This window comes from Nanorana parkeri, unplaced genomic scaffold, assembly GCF_000935625.1.
Source record: "Nanorana parkeri isolate BGI_ZX_2015 unplaced genomic scaffold, ASM93562v1 scaffold366, whole genome shotgun sequence".
NCBI classification, from domain to species: domain Eukaryota; kingdom Metazoa; phylum Chordata; class Amphibia; order Anura; family Dicroglossidae; genus Nanorana; species Nanorana parkeri.
The window spans coordinates 1,012,242-1,029,496 of NW_017306634.1; the positions used below are offsets into that span (position 1 = coordinate 1,012,242).

The window sequence follows — 17,255 nt, forward strand, 5'->3', positions numbered from 1 at the left end:
CAATTACAATGCAGTTGGTTTTCTATAGAAGTAGAGACTGTTAATGTAGCAAATAGCAAAGTGAATTAAAGTAAATAAAATAAATCTGGGTTCATTTTGGATGTCCAATCATGTGTAAGGTAAGTTAAAATAAAAGCAGCTTATTGATTGAACGTTATTGGAGGATGGCAGTGTGCACAGCTTCAATGTATTCACTGTTAACATACACTTTGCTAAGTGAAAAATCGCTATTGGGGGCTTGCTCAGCTTGGTTTCAGTTACTAAAAGAGTAGAGACTGGTCACTTCTCATAATGTATGATAGTAAATAAAATAAGCCTGTTCTCCAATCACGTGTCAGGGACTGAAAAAACAGGATTTATGCCAGCACATAATTGGTTAACACAGCTCCATCTTATTTACTAAGTTCAATGATCATTCATTCTCCAAAGTGATCAGTCTATACATTTTTAATAAATCAACATCACTGCCTCCATCTTTTGTCTATGATCGGTTTAAAGGAAACTTCTAATGGGAAAATATGGAGTCTGCCATTGCTGCCATTTTTGGGGGAAAATGCTACTTGCCTGGCTGTAATGGTGATCCAAAGTCTTCAATAATTTGAGTCATTAATCCAGAACAAGCATGCACATCAGGTGTTTTACAGATTACATTGGACTGGATGGTCTACCTGGTAAGGAAGTCAAACCACTAGCATTTTCAGAAGGAGGAATATGTTATCCAATTATTCTTTCAGCAAAGGTTTCATTTAAGTAGTACCTGAGGCCAGTTTTGGGATTCACTGCTCATCATTTATGCCGATCATCCAAGATGGCTTGCCAAAATGTTAAGGTATGCCATAATCTATAGAAGAGTTTCTAAGCTTTAGAATTCAGTAAGGCTCTAGAATACAAATACATTGGTATTAATAGATTACGGTATAAAGTAAACATGTCTGTACAGCTTGGCACATAAATATGGATAAAATATAAACAAGGAATGATAAATGAAAAGGTATTCATATACTGAATAACATTATTTAATGGATTAACTACATACAGAACATTTAATAGAATACAATATTTTTTTAGAAAAAAGTTGTGTGAGAGACCCTTGAGTGATCGGCACTACACCCCTGAAATCGAAATTAGAAAAAAAAAAACAAGTGCAAATACATAGCTTCCTTCATACAGATTACATTGCTACCTCCAAAATGCCTCCCAAAAATATAATAAAGTATATTAAATATTCACAGATAGTAGCCATACGTGTGTTGTTTTCAAAGATTTGGCATATATTTCTCCTTTTCTTGAAAGCATTCGGAGTGGTAATATTTTTAAAATTTTTGTAAGAGTTGTCATTTAGAGCGCTTTCCCTTTTATGTGCACTGAGTTGTATTGCGCTAAGGCAGTCAACCCACAAAAAACTGGACTTCAGCATTTCACTGTAGCGTAGGTGCATTGGCAGCAATTCTCTGTGTGCATTGGAGTGCCATATTAAATGAAAAGCACCACAATGCGGTCATGCATTCACATGTATTGCCATATTAGGCTTGTTTTACCACATGTGACTCCGATACATAGGTGTGAAGCCGGCCTGAATTCTGCTATAGACAAATAAGCACCAGGATGTATTCTCTGTATTACTAACTGGCCCTTCCATAGTATTTCTAGAGTGCCCCAGATCATCTGTTGCTCCTGGAAGTTGAATGGGCTTGGCCATACCTGCAAACCACAATGCAATGCTTAAAGCCCCTTTGATAATCACAAGCTTTGCAACATGAGGGGGGCTATCTATACCCCACCTTTCAGAAAGTTGGTATTTTATTAGGGCACTTTAGGAGGGGCTCTGAGTGGTCTTGGCAAAAGACAGGAATAAAAAAAAAATGTATATTCAGTGAAGTTAGTTTTAATCAACTCCTTAAATCCTATCACAATATTTTAAAAAGCTAATACCGCTTGACTCTTCTTGTGAGTGATCACATGAATGCAGCATCTCCAAAGCAGTTCTGATAAGATGGGCGGGGGTGTGTGGTTAGCCACCCATCAAGAATGTTACATGAAAAAAAGTTGCCCATACCAATCATACCGCTTCCAACTATAACTTCTACCGTCAGGATGCACATTAATCAAAGACTCATATTGTTTGTTATGCAGCACCAAATAATGTTTCCGATAGTATACTTGCCATGTATAAGTGAAGTATTTCTGAGAATATAGACAATTATTTATCATGTATAAATTCTAAGACACATGGAATGAGTTGTAAAAAATGATTCCGTTTCCCTCAGCAGCCGGATTTGTTGCTTCATATGAAGGATAAAACCAGTTTGGTTGTTATGGGCAACTGCTCCACTTTTGTTCAGGTTTTTGCTGCAACAATTGCTGTTAATCAGCTACACAGTGAAGTCGGGGAGTTTGGAAGGTACATCACGGCTGTTGAACTATCATGGGGTTGTAGATGCTTCAAGCCTTCTACATTGAAAGTAGTCCAGGCTGCAGCATTGCTCACACACAGTCTGTGTCCTTTGAACTCAGGAATGGGCCTGGGGGACATTTATAAAAGTAGAGCAGAGTAAAAACAAAACAATTTCTGCTTTTACTTAAAATACATTGCTTTTTTTAATTCTTTACATCTCAAAAATGTTAACCAATAATCAGTGGCATCACAAGGGAGGTGTGGGGGGAGCGGCCTGCACCGGGTGACACCATCAAAGGGGTGTCACCCCCTCTGAAAAGTTAGGCACTTGGTCATGGACCGAGTGCCTGACAGCTGTATGAGAGAGGAGGGGACCCAGCTGCATACCTTATCCCACCAGATGAACGTAGCCTCCTCTCTCTTCCGCCACCCATCCCTGAGATGGCCGCTGGCAGTTAAGTACACAAGGGAGACCCGGCGGCCGCACCAGGTGACACTGGCCTGGGGACTCCTTTACCAATAATTGGATATAGTATAAAAATCATGTGAATTAGGAAAAAAATGCTTTTAGGAAAAAAACTTGCTTGTTGTTCAGTTTGCTCTTTTTTTTATATAAATTAACACTATAGCGAGGAGGCTTTTGGTTCATATGACAAGAGGGGAGATTATATGGAGCACCGTGATGAAAACACCACCAGAGTTCTTATTCCCAGCGCTGAATATTGTGTGTAGTGGCCCCTAGCAATTAGAATCCAGTCTCTACTGGTCTGAATACATCAGAGATAATTCTAATGTGTCGCTGTGAGTTTCTGCACTTAAGAATAAGGACTGTTGCTGAATAAGGTCCTCCTTGCCCTGTGTTGATGTTAGGCCATTAGCCAATGGCTTACATTAGTCAATGACTCGGTAAAAGCGCAACTAAAACCAAGCCCTCCATATATAACAAAAGCTTCATAATTAAAAATACAATACAGAAAACCTATCATTAAACAAACCAGTGGTTGTTAAATGATTGAAAATTACAACTAAAAGGATTCTATTGATCCTGATAGGCAAGCCATTTGAAACTAATTAGCAGTCTGGTGGCATGCAGCCAGACTTCTACTGCGGTAATCTATGCAGCTAAGACAACTTAGGTTTACATTGACATTTGGGGCTGCTTCCGGCATCGTGTATTGGAAATCTGTAGTGATGTAGATGCAGCGTTTGGATTTAGAATTGCATCTTATAGAACAGTGTACACTCAAACTGGCCACAAGCTAAACTCAAATACCCCTGTACAGTGTACACTAATCTTGGCCACACACATGATAATTTGGTTGTACTGTCACTGTACATTCTCTGTTGGTATTACCAATATTATTGCTATGAAGGCATTCCTACACAATCTATAACATTTGTATTCAACCAGACAGGTCCTTGCACTACATTCGTGTTCATAGATTGTACAATCAGATTGTATTATGTGTGGTCATCCTAAAGGAAAAACAATAGATCAGCACACAAATATCAGAAAGCTGTGATCTTTTATTTGCAAGTTATCAGTTGTATTAACCTCCCTGGCGGTATGATTTTTTATTTTTTTCATGTCATTTTTTGGTCTATCTTTTTTTCAAATGTTTCTCGTCTTTGTCGTTTTTTAATTTATATTTTTATCCCGCCGGTTCCGCCCCCCCTGCGACGCGTACGCTCGCAACCGACGGAACCCGGAAGACGGAATTTGGCATCGGCCGCAGAACACAGCGCGGCTCGAGGGACAAGGTAAGTAAATTCTATGCAGCTTTCCCTAGTGTAGCTCGGGGTTACCGCTCATGGTATGGAAAAGTAACCCCAAGCTACACTCGGGAATACCGCCAGGGAGGTTAATAAAGAATTGGTGGAATGGAAGCTAAATCGTCTTCTTCATTACATCAAACTGATGAAAAGGAGGTTCCCTGGTAGGGATGTCCCATTATTTCAAGACCAAGCACAAGGACTTTCCCTCAAGTACTCGCCGATACCAATTACCGATACTTTTTCTTAAAGGAACATGTGACATTTTTTCTACAACAATACAGACTAATGATTTTAGGGCAGTTTATTTATAATTGTGAAGAACTTTAACTCAATTCATGATTATTCAGCAAGGGAGAATGGCAACCAGCAATAGAGGACTATAAATCCCATCAATCCATGATTATACAGCAATGGAGAATGGCAACCGGCTACAGAGAACTACAAATCTCAGCAATCAGTGATTATTCAGCAATGGAGAATGACAACCAACAATCCTGGGGTTGCTGAGATTTGTAGTCCTCTATAGTCGGTTGCCATTCTCTATTGCTGTATAATCATTGCCTATACAGAAATGGAGAATGGTATCTGACTATAGTGGACTAGAAATCTCAGCAATCCATGATTACAGGTCCCATCAATCTATGATTGTACAGCAATTATTCGAAACTGTGTGCGCAGACACCAGGGTTGCGTGAAGATCTCACCAGGGCTGCGTCTGGGTCTCACCAGGGCTGCGTTTGGCTCTCTCTAGGGCTGCCTTTGGGTCTCACCAGGGCTGCGTTTGGGTCTCACCAGGGCTGCGTTTGGGTCTCACCAGGGCTGCGTTTGGGTCTCACCAGGGCTGCGTTTGGGTCTCACCAGGGCTGCGTTTGGGTCTCACCAGGGCTGCGTTTGGGTCTCACCAGGGCTGCGTTTGGGTCTCACCAGGGCTGCGTTTGGGTCTCACCAGGGCTGCGTTTGGGTCTCACCAGGGCTGCGTTTGGCTCTCTCTAGGGCTGCCTTTGGCTCTCACCAGGGCTGCGTTTGGGTCTCACCAGGGCTGCGTTTGGGTCTCACCAGGGCTGCGTTTGGCTCTCTCTAGTGCTGTCTTTGGGTCTCACCAGGGCTGCGCTTGGGTCTCACCAGGGCTGCGCTTGGGTCTCACCAGGGCTGTGCTTGGGTCTCACCAGTGCTGTGTTTGGGTCTCACCAGGATGCTGTTTGGGTCTCACTAGGGCTGCATTTGGGTCTCACCAGGGCTTCATGCAGATCTCACTAGAGTTGCATGTGGATCTCAATAGGGCTCTGCAGGCAGGTGTCAGGCTCTACAGGACTCTGCGGGCAGGAGCTGGGCTCTACAGGACTCTGCAGGGGGGGTGTCAGGGCTCTCCAGGGATGAACAGGTAGGTGCCTGGCTCGTACCCGGCTCCGGGGCTGTACAGGTAGGTGTTGTGTCCAGTGCTGTGCTGGTCTCTGCGGGCACTGGGAAGGAGGAGAAGGAGATATGGGGCCGGACCAGCGCTGTCGTAGACATCCTTCCGGCAAGATCCTACAGGATGCTGAACAGCTCAAATATTGCAAGGAGGTTATCATGCAATGTGCTGCAGTGTCATTTTATGCAGTGGTTTAATATGGGCCTCAGAGAATAAGTGCACATTGCTTAGAATGCAAGATCCGGTTAAGGGTTAGAGATGTTGGGATATGTGTAATGCTAGAAATACGCTTGACACTTGTGCAAGCTTTCAATCAGCTAATTAGTCAAATGAAATAAACAGTTGACAGCACTTCAGAATTTCAAGCCACCAAACAATCAAAACTGTGGTGTATGGCCAGCATTAAATATCAGTCATAGGTCATGAGTGCATACATGAAAATATAATGTTTTGTCACCAAAGGATTTTTAGGCCAGGAGCTATAAAAGACATCATGAGACTGTCACATCATACATGAATGTCTATCCATTTCATTAAAGGAGAACTATGAGGTGAGTGCTTTTCACTCACCTCATAGTTCTAGCCGACCTGTGACAATGAGACTGTCACAGGTCGCTCAGTAGATCGGGAGGTGAGCGAACACATACCGGCGTTCGCTCACCTCTCGATCCTGTCACAGCTCTCTGCCATGACAGGGGAGGGGCCGGATTCCCCCCTCCCTGCTCCACTGTGCCAGCGCTGACTGGCGGAACGGATGGGGGAGGGGGCGGGTACAGCTGGCTCTGCCTCTAGATAGGCAGAGCCAGCTGTTAGTCACGCAGCTGGGCGGATCCCGGCACAATTGTCGGGATCCACTTCAGCTGCGGCGTCTCAGTATAACGCGAGCTATAGCTTGCGGTATATTGAGCCTAGGGTGACGGGAGGACGCTAGTTTGTGTCCTCCCGTTACACTAAGGAGAACTATGGGGAAAAGCCTTAACCCCATAGTTCTCCTTTAATGTCGATGGCCCGCTGTAAGGATGGCCATCAGACCTGAGATCCTACCAAATGTTCTCATCAAAACTAGTTTTTGATTGTTATCATTGTCCTCTGAGCCACTTATGTGTCTGTAGCACCTTTTACCCTCCACTGATCCACTCAAAGTGTGCATGTTCAGTCTAAATACAAATTATTATATATTCTTATTTTATTATATATTCAGTTACACTGTGCTTGCATAAAACAGCATTTAATGTCAAAGCTGGCTTAGGTATTGCTGTATTCAAAAAGATAATAGTAAAGTCAGACTATTTAAAACTATCATCTACCAGTAAGCTATTTAACTGGAACTTCACAGATTACAAGATTATCTACACTAGTGCAGGCCAGCTTTCTCTGCCTGCCCTTATTTATTATGTTATGGGCCTAGAAGAACAATATATAGCTAACTCTTACAATTCCTAGTTAATCAGTGGATTAAAAAATGTTTAACATGGTCAGGATAAGTGTCTTAAGTTAATCATACATCTGTGTCTATTGTGTAATCACCTTGTCAGGATATAAACAAGGCCAAATAATACTCTTTGGGTTATCTCTTCCCGATAATCTAATTTTCTGCACTGAATTGTTGGTTGAAATATGGAAGTTTGTGTAGCATTGCACAAAATGTTGTGTGTTTGTAAACTTATCAGGCTGGTAGAGTACAACAATAATAGACCCTTTCCAGAATAAAAGGTGGCCATATACATCTACTGGAGGGTTGGAGATGGGCATGGCCCAACTGCCCTTGGGCATCTGTGGTGGTCACCAGGTACCTAAACAAAAAAACAACCAACTCAGGTAATCCTTTGCATTTAGCCTCTAGAGCAGTGTGGGGTTATCTATAAACCACTCATAGATGTTTCCAATGTCAGCTTATCAGTGAAAGGCAGTATAGTATATAGTATAAAGCCTTGGGAGGGGGGTGCTTCAAAGACACTGAATCATAAATCCCCTATCTGGCCAAAAACTGTGATGTCAGTAAAGGCATTTATCTTGTAGCAGACCTAGACATAAATCTGCCAGTGTGGAGCTTGGCCACCCAGAACTGATATGCCTATCATTTGGGAAAAGTATATTTATAATGGGGTGGACTGTTTCCTAACAAAAAAGGAAATAAATTAGAAAAGAGCTGCAAGGAGGCAGGCAAGGAAACAAGGACCAACTAAAGAGCTGTAAATTAAAAAAAAAACAGAATAAGAAAATAGAACAGACAAGACTTGAATGTATAATAAAAAAAGTATACATCGCTTTAAGTGTATCTAAATCAAAACATTAATACTGTATATTGCAGCTAATCAGTCCGTGGGTGTGGTGGCTGCATTCATTTTCATTTTTCATGCTTTTTTCCTACATTTTATTTTTACCTGCTGATCCTGCCAAAAACGCACTTCCTGGCCTAAGGTGACAACAAGCCTTCACTTTACTCTATCTGTGGGGAAAAATGTTGCCACCTAGGACAGACTTCAACTCTCCTCTTCTCCATAAAGTAGATGAGTTCTATATTCCTCAGAGATAGCTGGGAACAATGCAACTGATGTAGCTGTCAAGATCAACAGATAATTTTTATTGCATTTATAGAACAGATATCACAAAATGTTTTCAATGGTACATTTAAAAGAACAAACAAAAGAGGTTCAACGTAACGGATTTCATACCGTTTAAGCAAAGTGATGTAAGCAAGGGTGAAAAAAAAAAGACTCATTAAGAGGTTTTTTAAGAGGAACTTGGATCAGGACTAGAGAGAAATCACCATGTTTCATGTTACACACTGAATATGGGTGTAACATGAAACATGGTAGAAAAGGTAAACTAAGCCTTTAAAACATAATTCCCTTTAGGATGGGCATTATTTTGTGCAGAGATGCCTTCCTATGCTTTTTCTGGCCTTCAGTATCTATATGACTCAACACTACTCTGGTGGAATACATCATATACTGTGAAGTTACAGTTTAACCAGCAAAGTAGGGTGACAGTTTGCCTACGCTTTGAATCACCAGTTCTAGATGTATAGACTCATAATTGGCGGCCTCTGTCTTTCAGGTCTTCCCACATCCTCAGTGTGCTTTGTTTGCATATGACCTCTAATCTTATCAGGGTGAGAGACCTGACTGAGGTGCTAGTGGGGTGACCCAAGACAGTCAAAATAAGAATATAGTGAGTATAAATTCTACACTGGCTAGTGTGTGTGATCACTGTGTGCCTATGCCTAGCTACCGACTCAACTACCAAATGCCTGAAGTGTATATATGGTGAAATTTGATAAAGATTCAGCTGCCCAGTCTGGGTCAGGCTACTAAAGTTTTACTGTATGGGTACCTACCTTAAAGTGAAGCTATAGCCTTTTTTTTATTATTGTAGATTAAAGAATGAAGTAGGGAAAGATCAGAGCCTCTGTCTGGTTCATGTGCTACCTATGTTTCTATTGAATTGATTCCCCTCTATGTTCCCTGTGTCACTGAAGGGTCATAGGAAACGGATAGAAGATTCAACATTTTACAGTTGCTACGTGTCTAAGGGGAGACTTCCTTTTACTTTGAAGAGATGTCTACTTATTTCCTGTTAGAAAAAAATACACTTGCTTTAACCTTTCCAAACTATGCAAAGCAGTGAAAAACATTTGGCTTTAGATATCTCTCAATTAAATTCCAGGTACTTGTTATATAGGTGCCATTACATGTGTGAAGGGCTCTCCAGGTGGCTGGCCAGAGAAGAGTGGAACAGGCCAAGACAGGTCAAGACATGTCTGCAATTGGTGACTCAGAGATCCAATAAGATTAGATTTTAGCAGTCTCCATAGTCTGTACAAAAGAACAAGCTGAGATAGGTTCAGCTAAACACTTTTCAATTCTATAGTGGAACATTTAGTCAATTAACCAGATTTGTTTATCTACTTATATGTGTACTTATTTATCTTAAGAATGGCCTTCTAGCAATCAAGCTTACATGTCAATATTCCTGTTTATTGTATATGTAATTAAAATTCACACAATTTGAATGCTTTTCCAGTGGCACACAAAGTACTCAGATAATGATTGCCCTATAAACATGCAGTGGCTTGCAAGGTAATGCAGTATATATCAACAGACAGCCCAGGGTAGTCAGTTAACCTTGTTAAATGTTTCCCTCTGACCTGCATGGGGTGTCTAGATTTGGGTTACATAGATGAGTTATGTGTTCTTTAGTGCAGTTGCTCCCCATGTTACTAAGTATGTATATATGAAAGCTGATCACCTTCTGGAAACACTTGTTGTCTCTGTACTTTCGGTGTTACTGAATGGCACAAGCGGGCAGCAAGTAAATCCTCATATTATCTGAGGGAGCATAGACACGAGTGCTGTACTAAACATGTCGCAGAGCATATCAGAACTACGCAATATGGGTCAGAAACTCAGAAAACTAAGAAGAAGCTACCAGCACACCATGGCTTCATCTTTAAAAAAACACCTTTATTAACAATTAATCTTTGTATCACAATACACTCAGAAAACATTGAAGTAAATGGAGTTACATGATAGTCAAGCAACAAGCATATTTGTTTCTCTTGTTGTTGATCTTTGTATCACAATACACTCAGAAAACACTGAAGTAAATTGATTTATATGATAGTCAAGCAACAAGTATATTTTTTTCTCTTGGCACAACTTTCCTATATTTACTTAAATTACATTGGTGTATTCACAGAGGTCATCAAACAATTCTTGGATTTTTTTTGTATTGTTTATTACATTAAACACTGTTTGCCATCATTTTTAAAACAAAACTTCAATTTTCACTCTCACGGACAGAACCCTCCTTTCCATCTTGTCTTGCTTTGTATTGTATCTGTAATGTCTTCCTTGTATTGCAAAGCCCTGTGCAAACTGTTGGCGCTATATAAATCCTGTATTAAAAATAATAATAATGATAATTTTCATATGTCGCTTTGCAGTGCTGAGTGTCCAGGAGTTGCAGACACATGCAAAAGTAGCAATGAGAAAGGCAGTCTGGAGGACAGCTACATTGGGTTAGTTCGCAGCCAGAAAGACTCCTCCACCCTGGAAGGTGTGAAATGATGGTATTCGTGTCTTTGTAAATGAAAAGGAAATTGTAAACATGTTGTTATAAGCTAACAGTAGCTGGTCACTTTGTAATGATTCAGCATGACAATTGTATTACATATACATAACAAAACATAATATATAGCACTTGTAGGAGAGACCATGGGCTAAATAAAAGCCTTGTAATGCAGACTGTTATGTAAGTACTATTAATGTGGGCATTTAAAAGTTAAAAGTGATTATAATGAACTTGGAAATTATATAATTCAGGGAACACTGGACAACACAAAAATATCATTACAAACGTCTTCAGTTGGTAGGGTCCATCTCACACGGTTTTGTGCATGTTCGACATGTGTTTATTTGTGCATCAATGTGTGTTGCATTGCATTGGCCTATTAATTTTATATGAGCCCTCAATACATGTCCCCAAACCAAAAACCGTGCCGACTTAATGTTTTGTTAATGCAGCACACCACAGCATGTCTACTCATAACTATGCTTTGTAGTGCATTGTATTGTTGACCACAATTACATGTGTTGGGGGGGAGGGGGGCTATTGGAATTGAACAAGGTGCCCTTGCTCCCCAAAATGCATGAAAATGTGCAACTATTTTCATCATGACTCGAAGGTAATGTTGTGAACAATATGGACAATTTTGGAAGATCTGTTTAAGAACAATCGCACTTTACAGCAAACCTAAACAATATAAAAGGTGAATTGTCAAAGTAAGAGGGATTCTACTCAAAGAAAGGGAGTTGTGAGCTATGTATATACGTTATATAGAAGCAGTTAAAAAAAATGTCAATGATGTGCTTGGGGCCACAGTTTGTAGCCAAACATTGGAGAAGAATCTAAACATACTGTAGACAACACGATCCCTTTGAAGACAATAACTATCAGCACCTAGCTTTCTTCCTCAAATCTGTTTGCATAACTTAACTGCTTAGGCAGTTTGTTCTTTATCATTGGCCCTTATATGCTGTTAAAATGGTGCCATTTTTTTCCAGACAAGCAGTTATTGTGCTAAATTAGCTGTTTGCAGGAAGAAGGCTTGCTCTTCTTCCTTAACCTCTTCCAGACCAAAAAGGGTAAAAAACCCAATGGGAAGCAAAGTACGTTGTGGACACCTATTGAGTAAAGGGTTACGGGGGAGGTGCGCAACTCATTCTTATCTAGAATCACCTGAGAGAGAGAGGGAGAGTGTCCTGTCTCCTTCACAAATTGTACAATTAAGCGTTTGATCTACTTCATAAAAACATCAAGCTATTGACTTTGAAATGCACTCTGCACACATTTGTTGCTATCCATTCCTCTGTGCTCTTTGCCTCATTTCCTAGAATGCTTCTTCCTTAATAAAATAAATTAACATATTTTCCCACAAATACAACCTGGCACCATAGATCTGATAAAATTGTCTACTTTCCTAGTCCTTTTCCTGTTTGAGTACAGTAGTAAGTATAGATTTAAGGAGTTTTACCTTTTGGGCAGATCATTAAAATTATGTTTGTGTACCCATTTCTAAATAAATATATATCATAAACCAAAATGGATAAATACACATTCATTCTTGGTTAAGACTAATGAATTGGCTGTAACCCATAGTAGCCAATCATTCCTCACATACCAAGAGCTTTGAGCAGCCCAGTAAAAAGCTATTGGTTGCCATGCATTGTTCTATCTGTCATGTTGCTCTTGCCTTAATGCTGTTTTTCAAGCCAAAATAATTGTTTAAAGCAATTAATTTAACAGAATGATATATTCAATAACACCCAATCACTCATTGCCCCTGGAAGAGTATCAAGTGAAAACTTTGCACAATTCTGATTAAGTTTAAAGTCAGTCTGAGTGATTGAGATGGCTCCAGTGGACCTGTTATCATCTACTGAGACAATGAATCTCTAAAAGGGTAAAGGCAATAATATGAGACTATCTAATCCTAAAAAGGTATTGATTCAATTAGCAGTCTGTGATATCATTGAAGGCTAGCCTTCTAGAAATGAACTTGGAGCCAGTCAACTGCCCTTTTAACTACCGTATTGAGGGATTAAGAGGATGTGACAATCACACCACAATGGAAATGACAGTAACACCCAATAAGGCTATTGTTATAGGCATCATTACAAGTGTTGGCTCATTACACCCCACCTTGGCCCAGGACTTTAAATATGTGTGGGCCACAATAGAAAGGCCAGTGTGCACCTTTCTGGAGGAAGAGGACACCAGCAGTTCTGACTGGGAATGGAGAAGAAGGCTTACTCTGTGCAATGGCTGTCAGAGAGCAGTCACAGGAATACCACTTACCCTAGTGTGGATTTATTGACATGCAGATCTGGTACATCTGCCCTTCAGTATCATAAGGAGTTCAATGCTCTGGGAATTGAGAGGCCAAGCACTATCGGCAATGAGAAGGAAAATCACTGTGACCGCACAGCAGCACTTTACCAGGTCCAAAGAACCCAGGCAGAAGCACATGGTAAGAACTAAGCTATGAGTGTTTCTAATGATCTCCTCTACTACCATTTAGCATCCTTGGGTGATAAATAGGGTATTAGTCGGGTATGAGTTTTTATTTATTTATGTATTTAATTTTACTATGTAAAGAGTAATAATACTAGTCTTTCTAATAATCATCTACAGTACTATTTAACATCCCTGGGTGATATATAGGGTGCTAGTAATTATTCCCACTTTGAGTCACTAACCCAGAGCAAGTATTCAAAAAAGAACTGTAATTTTTTCTGAGTTTCCCTTAGGAAATGTTTACTTTCTATTTTATTTTCAAATATGTGACTATAATCTTGATTGAAAAATTAGCAATTGTTTTCTTTTAGAAATTATGTGTATTTTTTATTGATTTTTGAGTTATTATAATGCTTACCTAAAAGTAGGTTTTTTTTAATGTAATTTTGACATTTTAGCCATAATAGTTCAAGATGTTCATAAGTGTCTTTCATACCTGGCTTTATAAATTATTGATATGTATGCCAGACAAGTTAAGTGTGTTACTTTTTCCAAACAGCTGCCTAGATAAAAGGATATACAGCTAGACATTTTTCAGTACAGACCATTGAACACAATAGTTACACAGGGACCACTGCAGAAGGAGATATGGCAGTTTAATGTACATATCATTGAAACTATAATACAATTTGATATTGAGGACACAAATCATATTTATGTTTAGTAAAAGCTTAACAGGAATCACCTGCTTAGACATTGCATATATGTCATTAGCTGATTTAAACACAAGAACACTGACTGCAGAGTATTTTAAATACCTGAATCTAATTACAATCAACATCCTTCTTGTCGTTTATCATTTTCCTTTTCTTATTGTCAGTATAGAGACTGTAGGATATCAATAGCCTGTGGCACTTGGGATATCAGTAGGTTTTGTCACTTTAGGGTTGGGCTTGTAGTCCCACAAGCTTCACGTGTTGAGTAGGACTGGATTATATCCACTGATGTAATTATTATAAGGAAGGTTATCATTGACTGAGAGTGCAGTTACTTGTTCAGATGTGTGCTGGCTTATGCATTAAATGTGGAAAGTTTCAAATGCATTACAAATTTGTATTTTCTACTTATGTGCAGATGTAACCACATCAAGAAGAGCATTCAAAGAAGTTTCCACTCACAACCCAAGCCCTTCTTCAGAGAAATGTCACAGTTCAGACACAGACCCTGGATCTCTTTCTGAAGAGGATGCCACATCCAGGCCGCGTACCAAATTTACCAAAGAGCAGCTGCAGGAGTTGGAGAATAGCTTTAAGGAGCACAGGTACATTGGATCCAACGAGAAGAAGCGGCTGTCCAAGGTTCTGAAGTTATCAGAGACCCAGGTAGGCACAGACTACCTAACTTTACGGAATGCTGATTAAAGAGAGACTGAGCAGCCAACTAATGTCCCAATCATTGGGAAAATAGCATTCTTTGGACATCTCTCTCCATTTTACTTATTGGACAGACACATATCTAATCTAAAACCATTTATTAATTAAGCTGGTCCCTCCAAAAATTCCCCAGAATGCCTGATCTAATTTAGTAAAAGTGGAGAAGGACCATATTCCCTGAACCCACCAAAGTAGAGGTTCCACCAACAAGATTGTTTGAACTTTGTTTGGATAATTAGAATATAATGACTGCTCTTCTTCTAGATATGCTTGTAGCTGTTATAATAAATCTGGAGCAGATTTGCACTGCAACTAATCAGCTTCTTTCTTTCATTTTCCAATCTTAACTGAGCAAACTAAAGACAGATGCTGATTGGTTGTCATGGGCAACTGCTCCAGATTCCGTCTGCTCCGGTTTTGATATATTTCCCTTATTATCTTTTCCCAATCAATATTAAATCATATTAAAGAATAACTTACATTCCTGTAACTCTAATGTTAAATGTGTAGCATGTACAGTACATAAACAGTACATGCATTATAGTATAATAGAAGTGTACAGTAGCATAGTACATTTGGGGAAGGCAAAATCAGCTTAATATACTGTAGATTTTAATATCCATAAGCCCAGTGTGTACAGATGGAGATAAGGAAAGTGGGTATGTTGTCCATGGCAACCATTCATATTTCAGCTTTCATGCTTTAATGCTTTAAGTGCAAGATAGCAAATGAAAGCAGGTTGCTATAGACATCTCATATCTTTCCTCCAATCTTAGTGAGTTTTGGAGTTACACCATAGCAATCTAAATTAAGAATACCCGAGTGTCCTTCAAAACACAAGAAAAACTACTCTTTATACTTGTTTTGCTTAGTATTCATTACAAGACTAGGCAGTACAGTTCATACAGCTTCATAGCAATTATAGAGCTCTTAAGAATGTTTTAATATATATGTCTTCTCTTCTGTCATAGGGCCTCATATCAGTATCTGTAAACCAAACAATATGCTAATGTGTTTTTCCATATTTATTACCAGATTAAAACATGGTTTCAAAACCGAAGGATGAAGTTTAAGCGTCAAAGTCAAGATGCCCGAGTAGAAGCTTTCTTTTCTGGACTCTACGTGCCTTACTATGGCTACTCAGACTTTCAGACCCCAGCCTGCCCTGCACGCCCTGGACTGGCCATGCCCCTTGCCCCTCCAGCATCCATCTACCCCTTTGCACCTCTTTCTGCTACAGTGATTAGGCCAGGAAATCCTCCATCATCCATGCCGCCTCAAAACCTTGGCTCTTACCCGTGCCCTTCAGTGCGTGTGCATCCATCACTTAATGAGCCGGTTGGGCTAAGATTCTCCCCATATTAACTTGAATGTGTTGGGACTGTTTTTAATATTTTAATGGACATTTTGAAATTGTTACAAATATTTATTTTAAATTATGTTATTATTGTTGCCTTTTCTTTGAATGTTTGCACAAAATATGTTTGGCACTTTATGGTTAATTAATATGGACAAAATAAAAAGTTCATAATTTCTTGATTCTTGGATTGTATGTAGATCATTTATTACCCCAGGACATCACAATCCCCAGAGTTGCATTTGTGGGAACGCTGCTCAGGGTAGTGGCAGTTGTTTTTTATCTTCACATTTCCTTATGTAAGTAAAGAGCGTCAAATAATTACAACCCAGCAAAATATAGAAGGCAGTTATCCATATTGCCTAATGTAATACGTGTAAAATTTCACATCCAAGAGATTTAGGGTGAAGGGTTTGGAACACAGCAAAAGTTACATGTAACCTAAATCTGTCATAATAACATGTCATGATAATGGTTTTCTTTGCTATAAGATAGAAGGTAAAATAAGAGATTATTTAGAGCAAGACACAAAGTTACAGGTCCAAAAAGATAGTGTCAGACTGAGATATGTGCTGATTGAGGAGATTGGCTTAATAAACTCAAAGTATCTCTAAAGCCCCCCCCCCATATTCAGATTTCCCCCCACTTCCTGTCTTTTAAATTGACAGGAAGTAGGTAAAAGTCTTTCCATTGTAATGGTAATCCATCCTTAAGCTGTGTAAACACGAATTGAATTTTGTCTGGTTCCTGATAATTCTGCTGAAGTTCGCACAGTGGATGCCCCTGTTGGCACCCACCTGCCCGGCATCCCTAGGTCAGCTGATCGAAGGAGCTGGTTGAAAAGTTCTCAGCCGAACACTGGTGTCAGCCAATCAACTACACACTCTGTTCAGGTTTTCTGACAGCAGCCGGCGGCTACTGTCAGAATACAATAGAAACAGCAGGGGATTCCTTGATCAACGCTCGTAAGCATTGATGTAGGAATCTACCCTTTATCCCTTTTCCAGTGACAACTCAAAATTTTGGATTTTCTTTCTCTCGCCATTGGTCACCAGGACAAATAGAAAGGGATAAATCTACTAAGTGGTGACACAGACAATGATCAAAAAGCTGACAAGGATACTAGTCCCTCTTCACTCCCATAACACAACAAAAAATGTTTTGGCTTGAATACAGTTGAAACATTAATTTTTTATGTTTTACAAAAATTGAAGAAAAAACATTCAGAATATGGATTTTCTGTGGTGTGGGAGTACTACAAATACACAACAATGTATGATGCATTATTATGTGTTTATTATGCGTAATTATTATGCAAATTTGCAAAAAATAACATTCATGTTGTCTAAAAAAATGAAATCG

At 39.6% G+C, this 17,255-nt stretch overlaps 1 protein-coding gene across 1 annotated transcript; it reads left to right on the plus strand.

Annotated features, from left to right (window-relative positions):
- Nucleotides 1-11,260: 11,260 nt before the first annotated feature.
- Nucleotides 11,261-15,901, plus strand: LOC108788977 (homeobox protein vex1-like). The gene is made up of 4 exons (XM_018558890.1): nt 11,261-11,271; nt 12,971-13,116; nt 14,238-14,485; nt 15,572-15,901. Exons 1-4 carry the CDS (start codon nt 11,261-11,263, stop codon nt 15,899-15,901), a joined length of 735 nt encoding a protein of 244 aa, XP_018414392.1.
- The last annotated feature ends 1,354 nt before the right edge of the window (nt 15,902-17,255 follow it).